Below are 25,926 nucleotides of genomic sequence, written 5' to 3'. Positions count from 1 at the left end.
CCGCGGCGGGTTGGCCCTGAGTTGCTCCATTTCCTGCTGCCGCTTCCCCTTCCCGCCACCGGCAGCGAGCGAGCGGCCCCACGGCCGCGGGCGGGAGGGGGTTCCCCACCTCCGCACCCCCCAGGCAGAAGTCACTTTTTAGCTCAAAAAAGGTCCAGCGACCTCAGCTGTGAACTTTCACCTGGATCCACTGACCGAATGCGGGGCTCTTACTTCGCTAAATTATTAGCTAAATGAAAAAAGGGCCTGAAGCCGGTGCGAGCCAGAAAGATAAGGCGGCTGAAACACTCAGCAGAAGCTGCGGCCGCTCACGATAAGAGGAGGAACGTCCTGCCTCGAGATGGGGAAAGGATCCGATAAGGAACGAGAAGCCCCATGCCCAAATATCGCTGCAGGACCGAACCGTCGCCCCAGGGGAGGGGAACTTCGGCCGCGACGGCGTCATTGCCCCGGGAGCGCTTTGCTCGGGGTCCCTCTCCGGAGGCACCCGGCTCGAGCTGCTCCGCACCGCTGCACCGCTGGATAAATCCCCCTGGCGCACGTCGTGTCGGAGACGCCGCCTCGGGGAGGCCTGGGGTCGAGGCCGAGGGGGGAGAAAGCGCCCGGGGGTGGGGGGGTCGGAAAGGGGCGCCCATCGGCTCGGTGGAGCTGCCCCCGCGGAGGGACCCCGCTCCCAGCAGCTCACGGCTCGGGTGGGGTGCGTGCGGCTCCCCGCACGGTGCGTGAATGCTCGGGTGGCTGCTGCTCCTTCCACGCCCCCGGCCCAGGTCCCTCCGCCGGCACCCCGGCACATTCCCCCCCCGCCGCGGCACCACGGGCGTCCCGGGCACCGATTCCCAGCTCTCGCTTCCGCATCCAACTGGCTTCCCCTGCTCGCAACCGAAAGGGAAAGGACTGCAGCCTTGACCGCGGCATGACCTCCTCCACCCCGACACGGCTGCCTGCGCCGCTGCCTGCGCCGCTGCCTGCAGCCCTGCCGCATCGCTGCTTGCACCCCGGCATTGCTGCCCATCACGGGGGTGTCCCCAAGCAGGAGCAGCAGCGGTGATGGTGGCACTCGTGGCACCCGCGGTGCCCGCCGGAGCTGCCACGGCAGACGAGGGCGAGGGTGCTGGAACAAGTTTATTGCATGGTGCAGGGCTCCGGCTGGCGGTGGCCCAGCCGGCGCAGGGTCCGGTACCGGTGCAGGGGCCGGCCCAGCCGCTCACCAGAGGAAGAGGGGCTGCCCGTCCTCCCGCGCCAGCTCCTGCAGGCACTCGAGCAGCACTATTGCGTCCGGCTGCGCCGCCGGCGGCACCGTCTCGGCCACCACACGGTGCAGGAAGGCTGGGCTGTGTTGGACGCGGGTGTCGGGGCTGGACGGCTCTGGCAGGACACCGTAGGTGTTGACGAGGGACTCGGCGAAGGCCGGGTGCGCGGCAGGGCTGTAGCCCAGCGCCCGCAGACGCCCCATCAGGCTGACGTAGCGCCGGGCCGCGGCGGCGCAGCGCTGCTCGTCGAAGCTCCCCGGCACGGTACCGAGGGCGATCTGCAGGGAGAGATGGGGCAGGGTCAGCCCCCCGGCACCCATGGGTGCCCAAGGGGAAGGGGGATGGGGGTGCACCAGGCTGCGGCCGTGGGCAACGTGCCCGGCTCTCTGGCTCAGCCGCGCCTGCTTACCTCCATGATCTTCTCGGGGATGTTGGTGACGGTGAAGCCGTAGAGCCGGGTGCGGTCAGGGAAGACACTGGCGAGGATGCGGCGGTCCAGCTGGAAGGCGATCTCCCCCACCAGCTGCTCCCACGCCGGCTGCCGGCTGTCTGTGGGAGTTGCCGGCATTGGGCACTTACCCCTGCCCTGGGACGGACCCCGTGCTGCTGCCCCACCGACGTCCCCCACCGGCACCCCCGGGCCCCCCACCACCCCGGGGACCGGGCTGGGCCTTGCTGCTGCCACCCGGTGCCGGGGTCCCTGTGCCGTGGACCCGCGGGGGGGGTCGCAAATGCCAGCACGCCAGTTTTGCCTGTGCAGAGATGCCAGCGTGCCAGTTTTGCAAAACAGAAACACCCCGTGCGCCAGCGTTGCAGGACGGAAAACCCGCGTGCCAGCCCTGCAGGGCGCAAGTGCCAGCGTGCCGGTTTTGCCCATGCAGAGATGCCGGCGTGCTAGCTTTGCAGCACAGAGCCGGGGCGCGCTGGTTCTGCAGGGCAGAAAAATCCGCATGCCAGCTTTGCAGGGCAGAAAAGCCGGGTGCTGGTTTTGCCCGCACAGAGGCTAATGGTGCAACGGGGTCGCCGGGGTGGTTGCTCTCCGGCTTTCCCGTGTGTCCCCTGGCACAGGGTGGCCAAATCTGCTTGCCCGGGACCTCGCCGTCCCCCTGGGCCACGGAGCTGGTGGGAGCGGGGAGTCACAGGGGTGCAGGACCCCGGGGGCACTGTGCCCCCCACCGGTGCCGTGCCCTGGCCCTCACCTCGCGGGCTGGAGCTCTGCGGTGGCTCCCGGCTGGAGGTGAGCCGGTCGGCATCATGGGCCGCCTTCCGCCAGGGCTCCCTGCGCCGGGCGTCCGGCAGCTGCAGGTCCAGCGGCTGCTGCTCCGCTGGGGATGGGGGCGGTGGGAGCGGGGACAGGGGGGCCCCGTCCTCCGGCCCCTGGAGGTCCGACAGCCGCAGGCTGGGGCTGCTCAGCTCTGGCACCAGGGGTTCCCATGGCGGCTCGGGGGGCAGCCGGCGGCTCGGGGGGCGGCCGGCAGAGCCAAAGCGGTCGAGGGGGCAGGATAGGCGTTGGCTATTGGGGCCGGGGCTGCTGTGCACGGTCACCGGGAGGGCTGCCAGGACAAGGGCGGCGGTGGCAGTCCCTGCAGCGCCGGGGGGCCCTGCACCGTGCCCCCGCCCCACGCACCGCACCCCCGCAGCGCCCACCCACACTGGCCTCGGCCCCAGAGACGCTCGTGGGGAGGCACGAGGCCACAGCGGAGGGACTAGGATGGGATGGGATGGGATGGGATGGGATGGGATGGGGTGGGATGGGGTGGGATGGGAATGGGATGGGATGGGATGGGATGGGGATGGGATGGGGATGGGGATGGGATGGGGATGGGAAGGGGTGGGATGGGAATGGGGATGGGATGGGATGGGATGGGGATGGGGATGGGAAGGGATGGGGATGGGGATGGGATGGGATGGGATGGGATGGGATGGGATGGGGATGGGAAGGGAAGGGATGGGATGCGATGGGGTGGGATGGAGATGGGATGGGAAGGGAAGGGAAGGGATGGGGATGGGGATGGGATGGGGTGGGATGGGGATGGGAAGGGGTGGGATGGGAATGGGGATGGGATGGGATGGGGATGGGGATGGGATGGGATGGGGATGGGAAGGGATGGGGATGGGGATGGGGATGGGATGGGATGGGGATGGGATGGGATGGGATGGGGATGGGGATGGGATGGGATGGGATGGGGATGGGAAGGGATGGGGATGGGGATGGGGATGGGATGGGGATGGGATGGGATGGGGATGGGAAGGGATGGGGATGGGGATGGGGATGGGATGGGATGGGATGGGGATGGGAAGGGAAGGGATGGGGATGGGAAGGGAAGGGATGGGATGGGATGGGGATGGGATGGGATGGGGTGGGATGGAGATGGGATGGGAAGGGAAGGGATGGGGATGGGATGGAGTGGGATGGGGATGGGACCCAGCCTACCACCCCTCCTCCTGTGAGCTTTGGGGTCAGACCCCCCCCCAGACCCCCCCAGTACTTCTGCTCCTGGTGACGGGCGAAAGCACCCCGGTGCTGATGTCGGTGCCGCTCGGCGTGGGCAGCGGCGCGGGCAGCGTGCTGTCCTGGGGCTGCTGGTTCCCCAGGGGCTCCCAGGGCGGGGTCTGGAAGGTCGGGTTCTGCTCCAGGGGCGCCAGCTCCCAGTCCGGGGCGTTGGCTGTGGGAGGAGCGCGGGGTGTTCGCAGCCGCGGCACCCACTAGCCCGGGACCACCGCGGGGCCAGCCGGGACCCCCACCTGGGCTGGGTAAGGCAAAGCGTCCCCCGCCGGAGCGGGGCATGGGGGCGAGGGGGGGTGCTGAGCCGGGCGCCGTGCCGGGCGCCGTGCCGGGCTGGCCACGCAGGAGGTGCCACAGGTGCCGCTGCTCCTTGAGCCGCCCCACCGCCCGCGTCAGCTCCTCGTTCTCCGCCAGCAGCGCCTGGATCTCGCGCCGCAGCTGGTCGTAGCAGGCGAAGACCGACAGCCCCGCGCGTGGCGGGCGGCCGCCGGGCACCGGCTCCATGGCGGCCCCCGGTACCAGGCTGCGCCAGTCACATCGACACGGGCCCCACGCTGGGCAGCAGCGCCAGGGCCAGGGGCACGGGAAGGCCGTGGGATGCCGGGATCGGCCGGGGCGTCTCCAACGGCGGGTGCCGGGGAGCACCGGTTCCAAAGGGATGTCACAGAGGGACGCTCCCCGCCCCGGCCCCCCGTCGTGTGGCTGCGAGACTCGGCCCCCCGGCACCACGGTGCTCTGTCCTGGCGGGCACCCGTTCGACCGCCGCGAGGTCGGTACGGTGGGCGTCCCAGCGGCAGCGGGTGAGGGGGGCACCACGGGCGAGAGGGGAGGGCAGCGGGTGGGCAGGGCCGGAGGCCTGCACCCCTGTTCCTGCCGGATTTTGGCTGTCCCCCGGCAGCTCCGGGCACCGCATCCCAGCCGTGCTCGGAGCCGATGGCCGGTCTCACCATGCTCCCAGGCTTTTGTGGTGGCACCGCCGGGCACAGGGCAATCCCTGCGTGCCGCTGCCATGGGCGGTGGCCCCGTCTCCATCCCTCTTTTTCGGCAGTTGCAGGAACCCCCCCAGTGCCAGCTCACCGGGCAGCCGGGGCCATGCTGCGGTGGGTGCCGGGCCAGCGGTGCGCTGGCACAGGAGGGGCAGTTATGGGGGGCCTGGCCCAGCCCCTCCTGCTGCTGGGACCCCCGGGAGGGCTGTGCTGGCGGCCCCTTGCCATACCCCTGCCACCCTAGGTGGCTCGGCGGGCCTGGTGTGCCGGCATGCTCCGTTGAGAGCCCGACCAGCTCCGTCTTCTCTGCAGCCATCTCGTCTGCAAGCACCACCAGTCCACCAGCACCGTGCTGCCCCGGTGCTGAGGTCCTGGTGGAGGCAACCCTCAGCGCCGCGCTGGTGTCCAGCCGGCTCAGCGCCGGGGTGGCCATCGACTGCCGCACCTTGCTGGCCAGCGGCCTGGCTGCCCCGCTGCCGGAGGAGCTCCTGAGCCAGTGGCTGCCCGGCGCCGAGGGAGCCCTGGAGAGACTGCGCCAGCACAACCGCCGCTTGCCCCGGGCCACGGAGTGCTTCCAGGGGCAGGGCTGGGCGCCGGCCACCAGGACGGACCGGGGCGTCGAGGTGATGGCTTGCCACGGCCAGCCCCGGGAGAGCCGGGACCAGGGGAGCGGGGCGCAGACCCTGCCTGCAGCGGGGAGCCGGCAGCCCTGGGCTCGGCCGCAGCGGGCCCTGCCAACACCAGTGGGGAAAGGAGAGCCGGAGCCGGCAGGGATGAACTAGACGGAGGTTTATTAACAGCGGGAGCTGGAGCCACAGAACGGGGCAAGAACAGAGCCTTGGCCGCGCGGGGAGGGAGGCCGGGGCTGGGACCCCCCGCTGCCTGGGCAGGGACAGGCAGGGACGGGCAGGGAGGGCAGCTCGGGCCTGGGAGGGGGCCAGGTCCCCGCGGGGACGCTCTGGCAGTAACCGGTGCCCGGCGTGGGGACCCCCGCTGCCCACCCGGGTGGCGGGACCCTGCCCTCAGCCCTGCCTGCAGCCCGAGGGGGGGCCGCCGGCGCTGACCCTGCCTGCGGCGCTGACCCTGCCTGCGCGGCCGGGGGGCGGCGAGGGGCGAGGGCGGCGCGTGCGCGGGGGAGTGGGACGGAGGGGGCGAGCTCCACCGCGGGCAGGGGGAAAAAGTGCTTCCAGTCCTCGTTCAACGCAAGGAGGGGGGGGAAAAGGCCGTATTCACAGCGGGGGGAAGCGGAGGGCCTGGGCGGGGGGCTGCTGGGGGGGCAGGAGGGGCAGCTGCGGCACCCCGGCAGGCAGGCAGGCGCGGGCAAGCGCTGCCTGCCTCGCACTTGCCTCCCGGCAAGGGGACAGAGCTGTCACCCGGGGACCCTCCTGCTTCGGGGGCTCCCCGTGCTCCCCCCGGCCCGGCGAGCCCCCGCAGCTGCTCCCGGCAGGAGCCGGGGAGGTGGCCGGGGTCAAAGAAACTCTAACGGGAGAACCGACGAGGGGGTGCGATGAGAACACCAAACAAAACAGGCTACGAAGGGCGGGCACGAACCGGAACGCACGCCGCGGGGCGGCGGGGGGCCGCTACTCCTTGGCCCTGCCGATGATGGCCAGGATGTAGAGGAAGATGTTGATGATGTCTGTGTAGAGGTTGAGGGCGGCGAAGACATACTCCTCGGGGCTGAGCGCCAGCTGCTTGTTCCCCAGGATCATCTGCGTGTCCACCGCCAGGAACTGCGAGAGAGGGGACGTCATGGCAGGGGGGACGCGGAGCCGGGCGGGGGGAGGCCAGCAGCCCCCCACGAGCGGGTTCCTTTGTCCCTCGTCCCCCCAGCTGGGTCCCATGCCCCCCACCCACAGGCTAAGCCCCCGGGGATCCGGCTCAGCGCCCCCGGGGAGGGGGCAGCAGCGGGAGGCAGGGGAGGACGGGACGCCCGGCACTTACGCAGGTGAAGAGCAGGGCGCCCAGGGAAGCGTAGATGATGTCCATGATGCGGTTCCGGATGAAGATGCAGAGGATGGAGAAGACGATGAGGACGACGAGGCAGATGATGAGCACGCCCCGGCAGGAGGTGAAGTCGTACTTGGTCTGTGGGACAGGGGAGAGTGAGCGGGGAGCCTGGGGGGTTGTACATCTGGTTTGGAGCCCCCGGCCCCAGCAGGGAGCCTGGAGGGGGTTGCACACCCAGTGCAGAGCCCCCAGCCCCAGCAGGGAGCCTGGGGGGGTCATGCGCCCGGTTTGGAGCCCCCAGCCCCAGCAGGGAGCCTGGGGGGGGTCGTACGCCCGGTTTGGAGCCCCCAGCCCCAGCAGGGAGCCTGGGGGGGTCGTACGCGCGGTTTGGAGCCCCCAGCCCCAGCAGGGAGCCTGGGGGGGGTCGTACGCCCGGTTTGGAGCCCCCAGCCCCAGCAGGGAGCCTGGGGGGTCATACACCCAGTTCAGAGCCCCAGGCCCCAGCAGGGAGCCTGGGGGGGGTCGTACGCCCGGTTCGGAGCCCCCAGCCCCAGCAGGGAGCCCGGGGGAGTTGTACACCCAGTTTGGAGCCCCCAGTGACAGCAGGGAGCCTGGAGGGGTTGTACGCCCGGTTTGGAGCCCCCAGCCCCAGCCCCAGCAGGGAGCCTGGGGGGTTGCACACCCAGTTCAGAGCCCCCAGCCCCAGCAAGGAGCCCGGGAGGGTCGTACACCCAGTTCGGAGACCCCAGCAGGGAGCTGGGGGGGGGGTCACCCAGTCCCCTGCCCATCCCCAGAGCTGACCTGCAGGGAGAAGATGACGACGGTGAAGCAGACGACAACGGTGATGCCCACGGCCATGATGACGGCATCGGTGTTGTAGAAGCTGGCGATCATCCCCACCATGTAGGACAGGCTGACGGTCAGGATGGACTGGGGAGCAGACAGGCACCGCGTCACACCGGCTCTGCCAACCCCCCCTTTGCCACCCACCGCCGGGTCCAGCTGGGCCTGGTGATGCCGCACTTCTCTGCGGTGCCCAGCGCCCTTTGCGCCGGGCTCTTGGCCTTGCCAAGTCCGGAGCAGGCTCCACCCTTGGCGGGGCCAGGCAATCATCCCCCCTGCACCCTCCAAACCTGCCCAGCCGTGCCCCCCATCCTCCCTGTCCCCCTGTGGGACCTTGGGCGTCCCCAGGGCCGCAGGGTGTGGGGCTGGGGCTGCCAAAGCCGCCGTCGAAGCCACAGCCGAGCCCACCACTGCCCTGGCGCGGCGCTTACCAGGGCCACCAGGTTCCAGGGGTGCTTGCGGCGGAAATCCCCGCAGCAGCTGAGGACGATGAGGGAGATGAAGAAGACGGCGTAGGAGACGTAGTACGTCCAGACGTTGCGCTGCACGAAGCCCTTCACGCCTTTCACGAAGGTGAAGACGGCCACGAAGGCGAAGGTGACGGTCAGCTGCAGGGTGAGCACCAGGAAGACCTGGGGGACGGGGACAGGTCACGGCGGGGCGCCCAAAAACCCCGGCCCCCCCTCGGGGAGCGCCCTGGGGACGAGTCCCACCTTGCGGATGAAGGCCTGCCGGATGCTCTTGTCGTCCCAGTGCGCGGTGGGGAAGTCCTGGTTGTCATAGTAGGAGGGCGGCCCGTCCTCATGGTAGGTGCTGTGCAGGGGGGCTGCGGGGAGAGGAGGGGGTGTGTGAAGGGGGCCGGGGGGGTTGCTGCCCGCGCCGCCGTGCCGCGCCGAGTCCCTGCCCTAGGGCCTGCCTGCCCCTGCCCGCTGGGGCGGCCGCTCACCGACTCGGATGACCACGACGCCCGGTCTCCACGGCCCGCGGTGGGGCCCGGCTCTGGCTGGCAGCGGTGAGGGAAGAGGAGAGACGGGGCTGAGGGGGCCGGGGGGGCCCCAGGGGCCGGGGGGAGCAGCGCTCTGTGCCCTCCAAAGCCGGGCTGCACGCCGGCGTGCCCACCGAGCCGACAGCTCCAGGCGGTCTCCCATCTCCCAGGGGGGCAGAGGCGTCCCAGGGTGCCCCCCGGGGCTGGGCTCGTCTTTGGGGGCTGGCGGGGCAGGACCCCTTTCCCGGGGGTCCCCACAGCCCCGCTCGGGCACCCTGAGCTGCGCTACCAGCCGGACCCCCCCTCGCCCACCCGTGCCGGCCGAAACGGGGCCCTCCCTCCGGTGGACCCCCCCCAGGACCGCTGTCAGCACCCCAGCATCGCCCGCCGTGGGGGGCAACCCCCTCTTTGGCCACAGAGAGGGGACGGCGCCCCGGGATGGCTGGAGCCCCCCACCCCGAGCCCCGTTACTTACAGTCCTGGTCCCCGGGGACCATGGGCTGCGGCTGGGCGTACGGCGGCTGGGCGTAGGGGCCCTGGGGGTACGGCCCCGCCGGCGGGTACGGCCCGGGGGGGTACGGCCCCGCCGCGGGGTACGGCCCGGCGGGGGGGTACGGCCCCGGCCCCTGCGGGAAGCCCGGCTGGTTGTAGGGCGCCGGGGCGAACTGGGGCTGGGGGTAAGGGGCGGCGGGGTAGGGGGGCTGGGCGTAGGCCGGGGGGGCCGTGGGCTGCTGCCCCGGGAAGCCCTCGCCCGTCACCAGGAAGCTCTTCTCGTGGGACATCTTCCACCCCCACGGCGGGCTGCCGCCTCTCTGCTGCGGGGAGGAAGGAGAAGGGTGGTCAGACCCGGCGGCCATCAGCCCCCCGCCGCCGTCACCCCCACACCCACCACCACCCCGCGGCCGTCGCCCCCCACGGCCCCTCTCCCCGGCACCCAGGCCGCGCTGGGGGTCCCGGCCGCGCCGCAGCCCCGTGGTGGGGGGGTCCCAGCCCTGCTCCCTCCCCAGGCCCGCACAAGATGGCCGCCCCGGCGGCAGGGCCGTTGCCATGGCGACGCCCCCCATGGCTGCCCCGGCCCGGGCCCTGCGGGGAGGCCTCGGCCGTGGCGGCGGCGGCGGCCGGCGTGCGGGGCCGGTGCCTGGCGGCGGCGGTGGGAGCCCTGGAGCTGCCCGGCTGCCCTTCGTCACCGCCTCGCTCCCTGCCCCACTTTCGGCCGCCACCGCCGCCTCCCCCGGGACCGGCATGGCCGGCTGCCAGCGCCCCGCCAACCCCGCTGCCGGAGCACCGGGGTCCAACCAGACCCGGCGCCCACCGAGGTGACCACCGGCAAAGGAGTGGGACCGGCAGCGGCGCCGTGCCGCGACCCACGGCCCTACCTCCCGCGGCCGGCCGGCGAGCGCGGCCGTGGTGGTAGGGGTTTGCCGCAGGCACCGGGGCCGCCCCCGCTCCAGAACGCCGGGCCCAGCCGCCGGCGGACGCCGATTCTGCGTGGAGCCCGGGATTACAAAACCAGGTGGCTGTGGGAGTGGCAGCTCCGGTTGCGGCCCTGCGCGGTGATCGCCCGCCGCCGGTGCCGCCGCTGCCGCGGTAAATGCGGCCTGGCACGCGGCGGGGACAGGCAGCTGCCCGCAGGGCTGGCAGCTGTCAGGCAGAGCCCCCGGCCAGCCCTGCGCAATCCCACGCCGCGGCAGGCGGGACGTGCCGGAGTCGGTGCCGCAGCGAAGCACCGGCGTCCCCGGGCACGGGGCCGCCCGCAGCCGCTGCCAGCGCCAGGGCCTGGCCGAGTGACAGCCCGCCTGGCCGGTGGCGCAACCGAAGCCGGCCGCCCGCCCGCGTGACACCGCGGCCCAGTGCCACGGGCCTCGGGGAGGAACCGGGGGGGGGGATCTGCCCTGCGGCACCGCCGCTGCCGGCACGTGCCCCCCCAGCCGGGCAAGGGGCCGCCAGCCCAGCCCTCCCCCGGCACGGGCAGCCCCCGGGGAAGGCAGGGACCCCTGTGGGCAGCGCCGCGGGGTGCCGAGGGTGGACGGGGCACCCCGGGCTGCAGACGGCGCCGGCACGGGGGGCATACGGCATGGGGGGCACGCTGCATGAGGTGCAGGGGCTGCATGTGGCACAGGGTGCACACCGTATGGGGCATATACGGCACAGGGTGCACACCGTATGGGGTGCATACGGCCCGGGGGGAGCAGGGCAGCCGTGGCACGGGGTCCACCCTTGCATGGGGGGCACAGGGCGCGTGCAGCGCAGCGCATGGGGCACCAGTGGTACCGGCGGCACGCTGCACAGGCGCAGGCAGCACGGGGGCACGGGGTGCCTGTGGCATGGGGGGCACACTGCACAGGCTGCACGCAGCGCGGTGCATGGGGCACCCACGGTATGTGGGGCATGCTATATAGGGTGCAGGCAGCATGGGGGGCACGGTGCACCCCGTAGGGGGTGCATGCAGCATGGGGGGCATGCAGCACCGGCTGCATGGCTGCATGCGGCACGGGTTGCAGCGGGGTGCGTGCAGCATGGGGTGCAGGGGGGTGCATGCAGCAGGGGTGCATGCAGCAGGGGGGTGCAGGGGTGCAGGGGGGTGTGTGCAGCAGGGGGTGCATGCAGCAGGGGTGCAGGGGGGTGCATGCAGCAGGGGCGCAGGGGGGTGCACGCAGCAGGGGGTGCATGCAGTAGGGGTGCAGGGGTGCAGGGGGGTGTGTGCAGCAGGGGCGCAGGGGGGTGCATGCAGAAGGGGTGCAGGGGGGTGCATGCAGCAGGGGGTGCATGCAGCAGGGGTGCAGGGGGGTGCGTGCAGCAGGGGGTGCATGCAGCAGGGGTGCAGGGGGGTGCGTGCAGCAGGGGGTGCAGGGGGGTGCATGCAGCAGGGGGTGCGTGCAGCAGGGGGTGCAGGGGGGTGCGTGCAGCACGGGTGCAGGTGGGTGCGTGCAGCAGGGGGTGCAGGGGGTGGGTGCAGCACGGGTGCAGGGGGGTGCATGCAGCAGGGGGTGCAGGGGGGTGCATGCAGCACGGGTGCAGGGGGGTGTGTGCAGCACGGGTGCAGGGGGGTGCAGGGGGTGGGTGCAGCACGGGTGCAGGTGGGTGCGTGCAGCAGGGGTGCAGGGGGTGCAGGGGGTGGGTGCAGCACGGGGCGCGCCCCGCACGGGGCAGGCGCAGCAGGGGCCCCCCGCCGCCCCCCCGCCGCCGGCTCCTCCGGGAGCCCCGGTAAGCGGCTTTGCCCTGACGCCCGGTAATGCCCCGGCGCGGCCTATTTGCGGCAGCAGCCATCCTAATCCCCCCGGGCCGGGGCGGGGGGACCCCGCGGGGGCAACCCCCCCCCGTGCCCACGGGAGCGGGGTCCCGTCCCGCTCCGGCCCCGCTCCCGCCGCCCCGTTGCCCCCCGCCCCGCTGCGGCATGCGGCAGAGCGGGGCGGGGGGGGGGAACCGCGCTCGGCGGCGGCGCCGGGGCCTCCGTGCCCCCCCCCTTTCACCCCGCCCCCCCCCGTCCCCCGCCGGTGCCCCGGGACCCCCCCGTCCCCCGCCGGTTCCCCGCTCACCGGGCCGGGCCGTGCGGCAGCGATGGCTCCGCTCCGCGCCGCTGGGGGCGGGGCTTCCGGCGAGGGGGGGCGGGGACAACGGCGCGGCTCCGCCCACCGCGGGCGGGGTATGAGGGGGGCGTGACCGAGCGACCTCGCCCCGCCCTCCCTCCCCGGCGCTGCGGGACGGGGGCGTGGCCTGCGGGGCGGAGGTGTGGCCTTCGGGAGGGGCGTGGCCGGGCGCTGGCAGCCCCTGCCCGTCCCTGCCCGCCCCTGCCCGCCCCCCGCTTCCCCCCCCCCCCCCCCCGTGGGGGACCGGGGCTCCCTCCCGGTTCCCCCGTGTCACGCGTGGGGCCGTTCCCGTGTCCTCCCTCCCCCCCACGAGGCCCCGCCCCCCCGCCCTTCCCCTCCCCGCCCCCCCCCGCCCTCTTTCGGTTTCGTTTCTCTGCCGGGGCGGAGCCGAGCAGCGCCCGGTGCGTGGGGGGGGGGTGTCCTGCCCCACGGGGGGGCGTGGGGCTGCGTGGGGGCTGCCCCGGGGCTGGGGGGAGTCCTGCCCCACGGGAGGGGGGGTCCTGCCCCACGGCGGGGGGGTCCTGCCCCACGGGGGGGCGTGGGGCTGCGTGGGGGCTGCCCCGGGGCTGGGGGGAGTCCTGCCCCACGGGAGGGGGAGTCCTGCCCCACGCGGGGGGGGGGTCCTGCCCCACGGGAGATGATGGGTCCTGCCCCGGGGGGGCGTGGAGCTGCGTGGGGGCTGCCCCGGGGCTGGGGGGAGTCCTGCCCCACGGGAGATGATGGGTCCTGCCCCGGGCGGGCGTGGGGCTGCGTGGGGGCTGCCCCGGGGCTGTGGGGAGCCCTGCCCCACGGGAGGGGGGGGTCCTGCCCCACAGCTGTGGGTCTGGTGGGGGGCCGAGGATGTGTGGGGGCCAAGTGGGGGTCGGGGTCACGTGTGGGGGGAGGGTGTGCGGGGTCCTTGGTCGTGGGGGGGGGACGGGAGGCCCCCACTGGGGCCGTGGGGGGTCGGGGGCAGCTGAAGGGCCCCCCCGACGCGTGTGGGGCCGGGCAGATGGCGGAGGGGGTGCTGGCGGTGGCGGGGGTCCCCCCCGAGGCCGAGGAGGAGCTGGTGGTGCTCTACTTCGAGAGCCGGCGGCGCTCGGGGGGGGGCCCTGTCCAGGGCTGCCAGCGCCTTGGACCCCTCCTCTTCCTCACCTTCGAGAACCCCCAGGGTGAGCACGGGGCAGGGGGGGGGTGCAGCTGGGAGCACTGGGACGGGGTGCGGGGGGTCCCAGTCCCTGCTGGGAGCAGTGGGACGGGGTGCGGGGGGGGGTCAGTCCCTGTTGGAAGCAGTGGGACAGGGTGTGGAGGGGGGTCAGTCCCTGCTGGGAGCACTGGGATGGGCTGGTGGGGGGCTCAGTCCCCACTGGGAGCACTGGGATGGGCTGGGGGGGGAAGCCAGTCCCTGCTGGGAGCACTGGGATGGGCTGGGGGGGGCTCAGTTCCTGCTGGGAGCACTGGGTTGGGGTGTGTGGGGTCCTAGTCTCTACTGGGAGCACTGGGATGGGGTGTTGCGCGTCCCAGTCCCTACTGGGAGCACTGGGCTGGGGTGCGGGGACACCCCCAGCCCCACTGGGAGCACTGGTGAGCGGTGCTGTGCCCCCCAGGGGGTCCCAGGTGCGCAGTGGGCTCAGACGCCGCCCCCCGCCCCAGTGACACCCGTGTCCCCCCGCGCAGACGCCCAGAACGTCCTGGCCCACGGCAGCCACCGGCTGGGGGGGGCCGAGCTGGGGGTGCACCCTACCCCCCCCTGGGACCCCCACCGCCTGCTGCTGCGGGGCCTCGGCCCCCAGACCCCCCCCGAGCTGCTGGAGCCCCTCCTGGAGACGCTGCTGGGACGGCCCCGCGGCGCGTTCGGCCTGCGCCGGGGCCCCGTGCCCGGCTGCGCACTGCTGCGCCTGCGGGACCCCATCACCCCCCCAGGTGGGCGCAGGGGGGGCGATCCCCGGGGTGGGGGTCACCGCGCTCCCCTTGCTGCACCGGCATTTCAGGGCACGGGTCTGCGGTGCTGCTTGGCTGCTGGGACCGCCGGGGCGGTGTTTTGGGGTGCAGGGTCTGCAGTGCTGCTTGGATGCCGGGACCACTGGGGCAGTGTTTTGGGGCGCAGGGTCTGTGGTGCTGCTTGGCTGCCGGGACCGCCGGGGCGGTGTTTTGGGGTGCCAGGGTCTGCGGTGCTGCTTGGATGCCGGGACCGCTGGGGCAGTGTTTTGGGGTGCCAGGGTCTGCGGTGCTGCTTGGATGCCGGGACCGCCGGGGCAGTGTTTTGGGGTACCAGGGTCTGCGGTACTGCTTGGCTGCCGGGACCGCTGGGGCGGTGTTTCGGGGTGCCGGGTTCCATGGTGGTGCTTGGCTGCCGGGATCGCCGGGGCGGTGTTTTGGGGCACGGGGTCTGCGGTGCTGCTTGGCTGCTGCGACCCCCGGGACGGTGTTTTGGGGTGCCGGGGTCCGTGGTGCTGCTTGGCAGCCGGGACCCCCGGGGCGGTGTTTTGGGGTGCGGGGCCTGCGGTGCTGCTTGGCTGCTGGGACCACCAGGGCGGTGTTTTGGGGTGCGGGGCCTGCGGTGCTGCTTGGGTGCTGCGACCCCCGGGACGGTGTTTTGGGGTGCCGGGGTCCATGGTGCTGCTTGGCTGCCGGGACCGCCGGGGCGGTATTTTGGGGCACAGGGTCTGCGGTGCTGCTCGGCTGCCGGGACCACCGGGGCAGTGTTTTGGGGTGCCAGGGTCCGTGGTGCTGCCTGGCTGCCAGGACCGCCGGGGTGGTGTTTTGGGGTGACCAGCTGGGCACAGGGCCGGTGCTGCTGGGTGCCACAGCCCCTTTTCCCAGCCGTGGGTGACTGGGAGTGCTGGTGAGCCAGGGACGGTCGGTGGTGGGGTCCTGCCAGGGGGTGAATCGCCACGGCGGTGCTCATGGTTCACAGTTGCTGCACTCAGTGGTGACAAACGGTGCCGTCGGCATGGCCGGGGTGGCTGAAGGGGCTTCCAGTCCCCGGCCGCTGCCAGGGCCATGGTGGGGCTTCCACAGGGTCCCCAGACCCTCCCCGGCATCACCGCCACCCCTGTCCCGGCAGAGTTCGCGGCGGTGGAGGAGCGGGTGCAGCAGCAGGGGCCGGAGGGGGCCGCGCTGGCCCTGCTGCGGCTGCCGCAGACCGCCAGCGTGCTGGTGCGAGCGGAGGCGCCGGAGCTGAACCCCGACCTGCTGGAGCTCTACTTCGAGAACCGCCGCAGTGGCGGCGGCAGTGTGCAGGCAGTGCGGCTGCTGCCGGGCGGCCAGGCTGCCGTCGTCACCTTCCAGGAGCCGGCAGGTGAGCGGGGACATGGGCAGGAGCAAACGGGACCCCCGTCGACGCTGCCCCGGCCGGCTGCCGGTGCCGTGGCTGGGGCGAGAGCAGGGCCGGCTGCCGGGGAGCTGCGCTCGATCGCCGGCTGCCCGTCCTCTCCCCCCGCAGCGGCGGAGCGGGTGCTGCAGAGGCCTCACCGGCTGCAGGACGTGGTGCTGGCCCTCGCCCCCCACTACCCCTTCCTGGAGCCGCTGGAGGGGGATGCAGACCCCCCATCAGACACGGACCCCCTGCCGGACACGGCCCCCTCGCCGGACACGGCCGCCCTGCCAGATGTGGCCCCCCCAGCCCCTGCCAGCCCAGATGCTTGCCCGGAGGTGACAGAGCCACAGGCATCGAGCCCGGTGCCGGGAGAGCCATTGGCTGCCTTCCCCGGGGGGGACGAGGACACGGAGGATGACGAGGACGCCACCGGCCGGGGGCAGCGCCAGGAGCAGGCGGCATCGGCGTTGGTGAGGTTGGCGCAGGATGAGATGCTGGTGCCGGCGGAGCCGGGAGCGCTGCGCTACCTGCAGCGGCACTACCAGGACCTGCTGGCCAGCATCCCTGAGGTCTCCCTGCTGCCGCTGGAGGGGGAGGACGTCTCTGGCTTCCGGGTGAGCTGCAGGCAGGGGTGCGTGCAGGGGTGCCTGCCTACGATCCCACCTCTCCTTGCTCGCCACACAGGCCAGCAGCAGGTCCGTGGCTCCCTGCGGCGCCCGGCGGCGAGGGCTGCCGGCACCGCGGTGCCAGTGCAGTGGGCAGGCCCTGACCGCCCGGCTTTCGCCGGCAGGTGAGCGGGGAGACGGGCCGGTGCCGGGCAGCGGCTGATTTCCTGCAGAGCCTGCTGGGCACCGTGGGCTCGCAGCCGGTGACGCTGCAGTTCCCCGGCGTCGCCCGCTTCCTGCGGGACGAGGGCGGGCAGAGCATCCTCCAGCAGCTGGAGCGCCGCTTCCAGTGCGTCATCGACCTGGACGGCGTCCACTGGAGCCCCCCAGACCCCCAGGTGCGGCCAGTGCCTGCCCGCCGGGGAGGGCTGGGCTCCGGCACCGGAGCCACCGTGAGGTGGGTGCCATCGCACCGGTCCCTGCCGCATGTGCAGCTCCGGTGATGGTGCCCTGCCCCTCCGTCCCTGCAGCCAGAGCTGGCGGAGCTGCTCCCCCCGAGCCGCCGCCGGGACCCTCTGCCCACAGCACTGCACTCCCGGCACCGGGTCCTGCCCGATGATGCTGACGGTGCCGACGGTGCTGATGATGCCGATGGAGACGGCCTTCACTCCAACATAGGTGAGGGGTGGTGTGGGGCGAGGGGGCTGCTCTGGCGCCCGCTCTCCCGGTGCCGCGGTGGGAGCGGGCCACAGATGCTGGTTCCCCACGCCACGGCTGGGACTCACGGTTGACGTCTTGCTCCTCCCTGCAGAGGAGATCAAGGAGCTGCTGGCAGCGCTGTGCCCCAGTGAGGCCGCCGGCGATGGGGAGCCTGTGCTGCAGCCCGGCGACATCCCTGGCGGGGAGCAGGACCCCGATGCCGAGCCCCCCACCACGGCTGATGAGAGGGGCACCGGGGAGACGCTGCCGGGCGGGCAGGGGGCCAGGATGGAGGAGGAGGCGCAGATGGTGCTGGCCATCCAGCGCTCCATGGAGAGCACGCGGCGTGAGGACGAGGAGCTGGCGCGTGCCACCGCGCTCTCCCTCCGCTCCTACCGCCAGGAGCAGCGGGCAGCGCCCGGCGTGCGGGAGGAGGAGGAAGAGGAGGAGGAAGACGCTGGCCTCCTGGCCGCGCTGGAGGCCTCCCTGGAGGAAGCTCTGCCGGCGGCGGACACGGCGCGGGTGACGCTCTTCTCCTCCTTCGAGCGGGACGTGGCCGCCGTGCCGCGGGAGCTGGAGCAGGCGCTGGAGGGGCGGCTGCGGGCGGAGGAGGTGGAGAGCGAGCACCTGCGGGCGCTGCCGGCCGCCTGCCGCCGCTGCCTGACCTTCCTGCAGCGCAAGCATGCCGTGCGCCTCTGCCTGCGCGGCAGCACCGCCACGCTGCGCGGCTTCGCCGACTACACCGCCGCCGCCGCCCGTGACCTCGCCCTCCTGCTGCAGCGGCTGTCGCAGCCGGAGCACAGCCCCCCCGCTGCCACCACCGCGCGTTGGGTGCGCTGGGATCCATCCGGCACCGCCGTCCCCTACGCCCCCGAGGCTGCCGCGCTGCTGGAGCGGGCCTGGCTGCGCCGGGAGCGCCGACTGGACCTGCTGCTGGACGGCCGGCCGTTCACCGTCGACTTTGAGCGGATGCAGGAGTACGACATCGGCAGTGCCCACGCCTTGGCCATCTCCCGCAGCCAGCCCCCGACAGAGAGCACCCGCCGCCTGCTCGGTGTGTGCTGCTGCCCCCGGCGTGGCTGGTGCAGTGCCGCCACACCGGGCAAGCGGGATGGTGCCGTGGGGCCAGTCCTGCCCCGCCGCGGGGTCCCCTGCTCGGGGAGGGGCTGTGCCGCGCTGGCGTTCACCGGGGCTGTGTCCGACAGGGTCGGAGGCGCTGGGCCTGGAGGAGGAGGTGAGGCTGATGCCGCTGGCCGAGGACTCGGAGGAGTTCCGCGACACCGTGTGCCATTTCTACGAGACACTGGAGGAGCTGCACAGCAAGATCAGCATCGTCAAGGTGGGTCCCGGCGGCGCCGGGGGGGACGCGGGACCCCGGCCGGGGGTGTCCCCGCGGCAGAGCCCGGACGCTGCGGTGCTGCCCGGCAGGTGGAGAAGCTGATCCACCCGCTGCTGTACAAGCAGTACCAGCTGAAGAAGGCCAGCATGGAGAAGGCCTGCGCCAGCAGCGCGGTGGAGCGGGTCCTCTTCCACGGCACCACCGAGACCTCCAGCCGCGAGATCTGCTTGCACGGCTTCAACCGCAGCTTCTGCGGCAAGAATGGTGAGTGCTGGCGTGGGGTGCCGGTCTGGCCATGGTGCTGCCGGCATGTGCTCCCCCGGCCCCGGTGCTGCGGGCTGACCCCCCCCCCCCGCTGCCCGCAGCCGCTCTCTATGGGCTCGGCGTGTACTTTGCGGTGGACGCGGCGGTCTCGGTGCAGGAGCAGTACTCGCCGCGCAGTGCCGATGGCAGCAAGTACATCTTCGTGGCCAAGGTGCTGACCGGGGAGTACGCGGTGGGGGGGCAGGGGCTGCGGGCCCCCCCGCTGCGGAAGGGGGCTGGGGCCCCCCTGCGCTACGACAGCGTGGTGGACAACCCGCTGCGGCCCGCCATCTTCGTCATCTTCAACGACACCCAGGCCTACCCCCAGTACCTCATCACCTGCCGCCGTCGCGGGGCCCCCCGCTGAGCCCCCCGGCACCCCCCGTCCCAGCAAACCGGCCCTGCCTGGGGGGTACGGGGGTCCCTGCCCTGCCCCGGGTGCGCAGGGATGCGGGGGTCCTGCCACCCTGCCCCGCAGGCTCGGGGTCTGGGGGCGTCCCTGCCCTGGGGGCTCGGAGTGGGGGGGTCCCCAGCCCCGGGGAAGTGGGGGGGTGCAGGAGGACGCGGGGGTCACGGGTGCAATAAAAGCAAAACTGGAAATAATAAAGTTGGAGCCTTTCCCTGTGTCTCGAAATTGGGGGGGGGGGGGGGGGGGAGCACGGGCAGCTGCTAGGGGGCTGCGGTTCAGGGGTCCCCGAGCTGCCCCACGGTGCCGGGGCCGCGGTCCTGGGTGGGCCGGCAGCCGCGCAGGGCTCCAAGCTGGGGACCCGCCTGCAGCCGCAGTGGTGCCAGGGCACGGCCCCCCCCCTCACTCGTCCCTGCCCATCCTGGGACCGCGTCCCCCCCATCCTAGGGCCACAGTCCCCTTTGGGCTCATCCCGCCTGGCTGGGGGACATGGTCCCCCCAAGGTTTGTCCCTCCCTGCCCCAGGGATGGGGTCCCTTTGGGCTCATCCCCCCCTGTCCTGGGGACGGGGTCCCTTTGGGCTCATCCCCCCGAGGGATGGGGTCCCCCAGGCTCATCCCCACCCCCCTGGGGACCAGACCCCCCCACAGCCACTGGTGCTGGGAGGGGAGATGTCCCCTGGGACTGGGGTGGGCTCAGGGGCTGCGGATGGATGCGGGTGGGAAGGGTGAGGGGCACGCATGCGGGGTCCACAGGGCGCTGGGGATGCCGTGGGGGTTGCCGGCATGGGCTGTACCCACAGCCCTGGGGTCCTGGCTGGGGCTGGGGGTCGTGGGGCTCCTGCCCGGTGCTGGTGCCCGGGCCTGTGGCGCTGGAGGGTGCTGTGGCACTGCCATGGCCACCGCTGGGCGTCCTGGCTTGGCCCCAGGCCTGCTGGCAGCCAGGCATTGGCGGCATTTCCACGCCTCATGGTCCCGGACTGGTGCCGGTGCCGGGAACCCTCTGTGCCCGCTGTGGCACGGCGCCCTGCCAGCCCCGGGGATGCCGGCACCGAGGGCGTCCATGCCTGGCCTGGTGCGAGGGACAAGCTTACAGCATCACCCACCCATGCCGGCATCACCCACCCGTGCCAGTGCTGCCCCCCACGCTGGCATCACCCACCCCATGCCGGCGGACGGGTGGGCAGTGTGGGGCTAGGCGGGAGTGGCTGCGGGGCCATGGCGTGTTCCGGCGGGGGTTCGATATGGCGGTGCCGCTGCTGCCGGTCTGGTTGGCTTGGGATGAGGCTGTTCCCACGGCCTCTGCCACGGATCCTGCGCTGGGGCTGCCGGGGCGTGGGGACAGAGCTGGGAACGGGGACAGGCAGAGCTGGGGTGCAGGCAGAGCTGGGGTGCAGGCAGGGGGTGCAGGCAGAGCTGAGGGCGGGCTGTGCCGCGGTTGCTCGGTCCCTCCCCACGGGCTCGCTTTGCCAGGCGGCGGATTTGCGGGGGCCCCCGAGCCCCAGCGCTGGGAACATCCGGGCTCCAGGGCTGGATCTGGCCCTGCTCCCGCTCCCCCTTCCCGGCCGGGAGCCGCCAGCGGACCGGGAGCGGCAGCGTGGCCCTGCCAGGCCTGCGGTTTGGCACCGCCATGGTGTCAGCAGCCAGGGAACGCTCCGGAGCGTTCCTTCCTCTGCCTGCCGTTAACCCTGCCTGCGCTGCAGCCTGCCTGCACTGCACACTGCCAGTGCTGCTCCCTGCCTGTGCTGCTCTGCCTGCAGTGCACCCTGCCTGCAGCTCACCTGCCTGCACTGCACCGTGCCAATGCTGCGCCTGCCTGCGCTGCAATCTGCCTGCACCACATCCTGCCTGCGCTGCACCCTGCCTGCTCTGCAGCTGCCTGCGCTGCACCCTGCCTGTGCTCTCCCCTGCCTGCATCGCATCCTGCCTGTGCTGCAATCTGCCCGCAGTGCATCCTGCTTGTGCTGCACCCTGCCTGCTCTGCAGCTGCCTGTGGTGCACCCTGCCTGTGCTGCGCCCTGCCTGCACTGCCTGCCCCAGCCCCAGCCGCGGGCAGGATGCTGGTGGGCACCATGGGGTGCAGGAGGGCTCCTCTGCCCCCTGGCCCCCCGAGCCGTGCTGGGGAGGGACAGGGGGACCAGCGGGCGCTCCCGTCCTGCCCGCCCTGCCAGGTGCTGGCAGGGAGCCCCGCCACGGGCAGAGCTGGCAGCGGCAACCTCGAGGCCACCGTCGTGCTCCGTCTGGTGCCGATGCTGGTGCTGGCCAACCTGTGGCGGGGACCCGCGGAGCTGGGGGTGGCACATGGCGGGACCCCCTGGCCGGGGCAGCTGCGGCCCCGTCCCGCTCCCCGAGAGGGTTAAGGCCTCGCAGGCAGCTGCCGGCCGCTGCCGGCCTGGCCCCGGCTCAGGCTGGTTAGGGCAGGCAGCGGAGCCGCAGGCAGGGATGAGTCAGGCAGGGGAAGTGCCGGGGCCGTGGGATCGGCTGGAGCCGGCTGGGGGGGCCAGGGGGCAGCGGGCAGGGGCTGCAGGCAGCCTGCCTGCCTGGGAACACGTCCGCCAGCTGTGCGGGGATGGGGGGCACCCCACAGCATCGCCGGCCTGCTGACGGGGGGGCCACTGGGCATGGGGGACACGAGGGATGCAGGGGACATGGAGGTGCAGGGGACACAAGGGATGCAGGGGACATGGGAGATGTGGGGGACACAAGGGGTGTGCGGGACATGGAGGTGCAGGGGACACAGGGGATGCAGGGGACATGGGGGATGCAGGGGACATGGAGCTGCAGGGGACACAGGGGATGCAGGGGACAGGGTTGTACAGCGGAGCTGCCTGCCAGACACAGGGCACAGGGGATCTGGGGGACGCAGGGGACGGGGGGATGAAGGGAAGGAGGGGACCGGGGCTGTGCAGTGCAGCTGCCTGCAGGACACAGGGTGGGGGGGAAGCGGGGACCCAGGGGACGTGGGTACCTGGGGTTTGCAGGGGACACGGGGGACGTGGGAGGCAGAGGGGGCAAAGGGGACGCAGGGGACAGGGTGGCACAGCCGGGTGGCAGAGCTGCCACCAGACGGGGTTCAGGCGGGCGGGAGCGGTGGCTCGGCCGGGGACAGCCCCGTGTCCCCCCGCCAGCGCTGGCCCCCGCTGCTCCGCGCTGCGGCCGGGCCAGATCCTGGCATCGCGGCTGCTCTGCCACGTGCAGCTCCTTCCCTGGCCAGGGGGACCCGGCGGGACCCAGTGGGACCCGGAGCGCCTGGGGACGGGGCGCAGAGGCCGGGGGGCCGGGGGGCCTGTCCCCCTGTCCCCCTGTCCCCCTGTCCCCCCGTCCCTGTCCGGCGGCAGGCACGGTTCCCAAGGGGGAGCAGGGCTGGGAGCATCCGGAGCCTAGCAGGGTGAGTCAGCGGGAGGGGCCACACATCTGGAGTTCATCGCCCCACAGCTGGACCGGGGCGCGGGGGTAACAGGGCCGGCCCGGCACGTAGCCCCCTGGCACAGCCCGGCCACAGCGTGTCCCACCGGGTGGAGGGCGGCCGGTGACCCCCTGTGGCTGCGGGTGCTGGGGGTCCTGCCTGCGGTGCTGCCTCTGCCACCGTCCCCAGGGGTTCCCTCGCCTGGCCCCAGGTAGGTCCCGGGGGGCGACGCCACGCGTCGGGGGGGCTAAGGGCAGAATGGTCCCCACGGTGTCCCCCACGTCCCCCCCTGTGCCATGGAGACCCTGCAAGGGGGCTGCACATTGTCCCCAGGTGCCAGAGCCCAGCAGAGCAGCCGGGAGGTGACCGGCCCCTGGTGCTGGGGACCCCCTGCGCCATGGGGCGACGGCAGCTGCCGTGGTGCCGCTCACCCTCCCTGTGGGCAAACAGCGGGCAGGCGGCGGGCAGTGGGGGGCACGGCCGCCCCCACGGCATCCCCGCTCGCCGAGGGCACTGGGACACACGTGGGCACGTGGCTATGGGCACGAGCCGGCACGGTGCCCGTTCAGGGAGCACATGGCAGCATGTGCTGAGTGCCGCACCGCCAGCTCCAACACTGGCACCGTGGGCTCAGGGTGAGCCAGGGGCCGATGCTGGGACAGGGCTGGCACGCGGCACAGTGCCAGCGTGTGCCAGCCCCGGTGTGACGTGATGCTGTGCCCGGGGACGGCGTGGGGCAGTGAGTGCCGGGATCCCCAGTGGGGGCGGCGTGCCGGGCCCTGGCACACGCGTTGGTGCTGAGCCGCTCTCTCTGCTCTCGGGGAAAGCAGCCAGGAAGCACGAAGCTGCCGGTGGATGCAGAGGTAAGAGCCGAGAGGGATGTGCCAGTGCCTCGGCAGCTCCCTGCACCCAGGGGGGTGCAGAGGGGGTGCCCTGGTGATGCTGAGGGGTCCCAGCTGCACCCCCAGCCCCGCGGGCGCTGCTCCAGCCGCTGGCTTTGAGCGGGGAGAGCTCGGTGCAGCCGGTGCCAAGCGTGCCGGACCTTTGTCCCCTGGCCCCGAGGGGCCCGTGGGGCCGAGCGCGGTGCTGAAAGGGGCCCTTTGTCCGGGCTCCTGGAGAGGGGAGTCGCTCACTGCTCCTGTGCCGGGACCGGCACATGATCGCGGCGAGGGCAGCTGTGCCAAGCACGGAGTCCTGCCTGCCTACCGGAGCGACCGGCAACCCTGGGCAGCGGCGCTGCCTTCCCGGTACTGCAGGCAGCGAGACCAGGCGGGGGGAGGCTAAGACTGCCTGCTCCATCGGGGCATGCAGCGGCTGCGGGCAGACTGCAGGCAGGCACCCAGCAACGGGCAGGCTGTGGGCAGGCACCCAGCAACGGGCAGGCACCTGGCTGCAGGCAGGCTGCAGGCAGGCACCCCGCCACAGGCAGGCTGCGGGCGGGGTGTGCGGGGTGCCGGGGGCTGTGGGCCCCCGTGCTGGGGGTCTCACGGGGTGGCGTGTTTGTGTTGGAGGGGCCGAAGGAGGGGCGCGAAGCTGAGCCCAGCGCCCGGCGGAGGTCGGAGGCCAGCGCGCGCCGGCGGCACACACCGCGGTAGGGACCCCGGGGACCCCGTGGAGCTGGGAGGGGGACCCTGCCCTGAGCCACCCTGCTCCCGCTGCTGCTGGCTGCCGTGTCGCACTGCCCCGGTCCGGGGTCCCAGGGGTCCCCACACCCCGCAGGGCCATTGCGGGTGCTGGCTGTGCCGGGGTCTGCGGTGTTAGTTTGGCATGTGTTGGCCCTGATACGGCGGTGCTCTGGGGCTGTGCTGGGTGCTGTGCTGTGCTGTGCCACGGCCGGGCAGCTGGATGTGGCCGGGAGGCACCGGGAGGCACCGGGAGGCAATGGGAGGCACCCGGAGGCACCCGGAGGCACTGGGAGGCACCCAGAGGCACTGGGAGGCACGAGGCCAACGTGCCGGTGTGACAGCATGGCAGGGAGAGCATCCATGGCCCGGCCTTCCCCGGCACCGTGGGGCAGAGCTCGGCCACCCGTGGGGGTGGATGCCATGGGGTGGCTGGCAGCTGTGGGTGCGGTGCTGCAGGGCGCCCGGGTGTGCGGGGCGCGGTGCCGGCAGCGGGGCTGGTCGGGGCACGGCGCCCGGCTGGATGAGACCCGGCACAGGAACAGGACTGAGCGGAGACCCCGGGCACCCCCCGGCACCCCTGACACCCCAGGTACCCCTCAGCACCCCCCAACACCCCAGGTACCCCCGGGCACCCCGGGCACCCCCCGGGCATCCCCGGCACCCTGCCAGCCCAACCGCCTCCTGGCATTGCCACGCTGTGGGGGGGTCAGGGCTGGGGGTGCCGAGCCCCTGAGCAGCCCCAGCGTGTGCGCGTGTGCATTCGGCAAGCGTGCATGTGTGCACGCGTGCACATGCGTGTGCTCGTATGCGTGTGCACACCGGTGTTTGTGTCTGTGTGTGCCGGCGTGCACCGCGTGTGCATGCAGCTGGGCAGGTGTGGGCACACACGTGTTCATGTGTGTCCGTGCCCGTGTGTGCCTGCTTTTGCACATGTGTGCACACGCAATGGGGGGGTTTGCACACACGTTCACATGGATATGCGTGTGCACTCTCGTGTATGTACATTCACGTGTGCTAAATGACATGTGTGCATGTGCGTGGGACAGATGGGCACGTGTGTGTGTGTCTATGTGCATGTGTGTGTATCCGTTCATTAGTGCGTGCACACGCATGTACCTTCAGGAGAGCGTGCAAACGTGTGTGCACGGGTATCCACACTGGTGCGTGCCTTCGGGCACCTGGGAGCCGCTGGCTCCGTCCCATGGCACCAGCACCGCCGATCTGCCAGGCACCGTGGCGGCTGCCGACCTGCGGAGCTGAGGCCGGCAGCCAGCACCGCCTCCGGTTCCCAGCACCGTCACTGGTTCCCGGCAGGCGTGCCGGCTGCCAAGGGGCTGCCAGCTCCCAAGGGCTTACCAGCTGCCAGGGGCTGGCCGGCCCCTCCTGCCATGCTGGCGGCTGGAGCTGAGCTCCATCCCCGCTGCCAGAGCCACTCTGGCCTGCCCGGTCCTGCCGGTGGCTGCAGCCGGAGGAGAGGCAGGCAGGCAGGGTGTGGGCAGCCCATGCTGGGGAGCGGGTGCGGAGGCCGTGCAGCGGGTGAGCTGGGGGATCCTGGCGTCATCCCTCCACCGCCACGGCTCACGTGGTCTCGGGATGCAGCAGACAGCAGCAGCGTGCGCTGAGGCCGGCAGCCGGCGAACGTGCTGCCTGCACGCCTGGCTGGGTCGTGGCACCCTCCTGCCGCCCCGGAGTCCTGCCCGTGGCGGGGACGGGCAGGGCTGGGGCAGCCAGGACTGGGTGCGGGAGATGCAGCCGGCACCCCTGTTGCGCCCACACTGCGGGCTGGCATTGTCATCCGGCATTGCCATCCGTGGGCCCCTCGGGCTGGTGGGGCCTCCCCGCGGTGCCACCCGCCAGGCAGGGTGTCCCCGGTCTCCTGGTGACGCTCAGCTGAGCGGCGCCGGTGCCGTGCTGGTGTAAACAAGCCGGGAGCCGAGGGCGGCTGCGCTGGGCCGGCAGGAACTGGGTCATGTGAAGGGTGGCTGATGCCGCACGGCGCCACACCAGCCGCCGTGGCACTGGGAGCGGGCGCAGGTGCTCGGGCACGGCGGGCAGGGCGCGCTGCCTGACCTGGCGGTGATCGCGGTGCGTGGATAACGGGGCGCCGGCAGGCAGAGAGGCTGCGGGGGGCTCGGGGGTG

General features: G+C 72.9%; 2 protein-coding genes across 2 annotated transcripts; one reads left to right on the top strand and one right to left on the bottom strand.

Moving 5' to 3' along the window:
* Nucleotides 1–5,516: 5,516 nt before the first annotated feature.
* GRINA (glutamate ionotropic receptor NMDA type subunit associated protein 1) lies at nucleotides 5,517–12,177 on the bottom strand. The gene is made up of 7 exons (XM_082306648.1): nucleotides 12,057–12,177; nucleotides 8,996–9,335; nucleotides 8,249–8,361; nucleotides 7,967–8,167; nucleotides 7,494–7,622; nucleotides 6,687–6,830; nucleotides 5,517–6,475 (listed from the first exon to the last, which is right to left on the bottom strand). Exons 2-7 carry the CDS (start codon nucleotides 9,300–9,302, stop codon nucleotides 6,326–6,328), a joined length of 1,044 nt encoding a protein of 347 aa, XP_082162774.1. The 5' UTR covers nucleotides 9,303–9,335; nucleotides 12,057–12,177; the 3' UTR covers nucleotides 5,517–6,325.
* An 844-nt stretch (nucleotides 12,178–13,021) lies between these two features.
* On the top strand, nucleotides 13,022–18,844 carry PARP10 (poly(ADP-ribose) polymerase family member 10). The gene is made up of 10 exons (XM_082326197.1): nucleotides 13,022–13,258; nucleotides 13,764–14,009; nucleotides 15,154–15,387; nucleotides 15,532–16,019; nucleotides 16,196–16,408; nucleotides 16,541–16,688; nucleotides 16,822–17,763; nucleotides 17,915–18,048; nucleotides 18,138–18,312; nucleotides 18,414–18,844. Exons 1-10 carry the CDS (start codon nucleotides 13,099–13,101, stop codon nucleotides 18,716–18,718), a joined length of 3,045 nt encoding a protein of 1,014 aa, XP_082182323.1. The 5' UTR covers nucleotides 13,022–13,098; the 3' UTR covers nucleotides 18,719–18,844.
* Nucleotides 18,845–25,926: the final 7,082 nt, after the last annotated feature.

The sequence above is a fragment of the Platalea leucorodia genome (assembly GCF_965183815.1).
Source record: "Platalea leucorodia genome assembly, chromosome: 1".
NCBI classification, from domain to species: domain Eukaryota; kingdom Metazoa; phylum Chordata; class Aves; order Pelecaniformes; family Threskiornithidae; genus Platalea; species Platalea leucorodia.
Note: the sequence above shows the minus strand (reverse complement) of the source record. Positions and strands in the feature narration are given on the sequence as shown.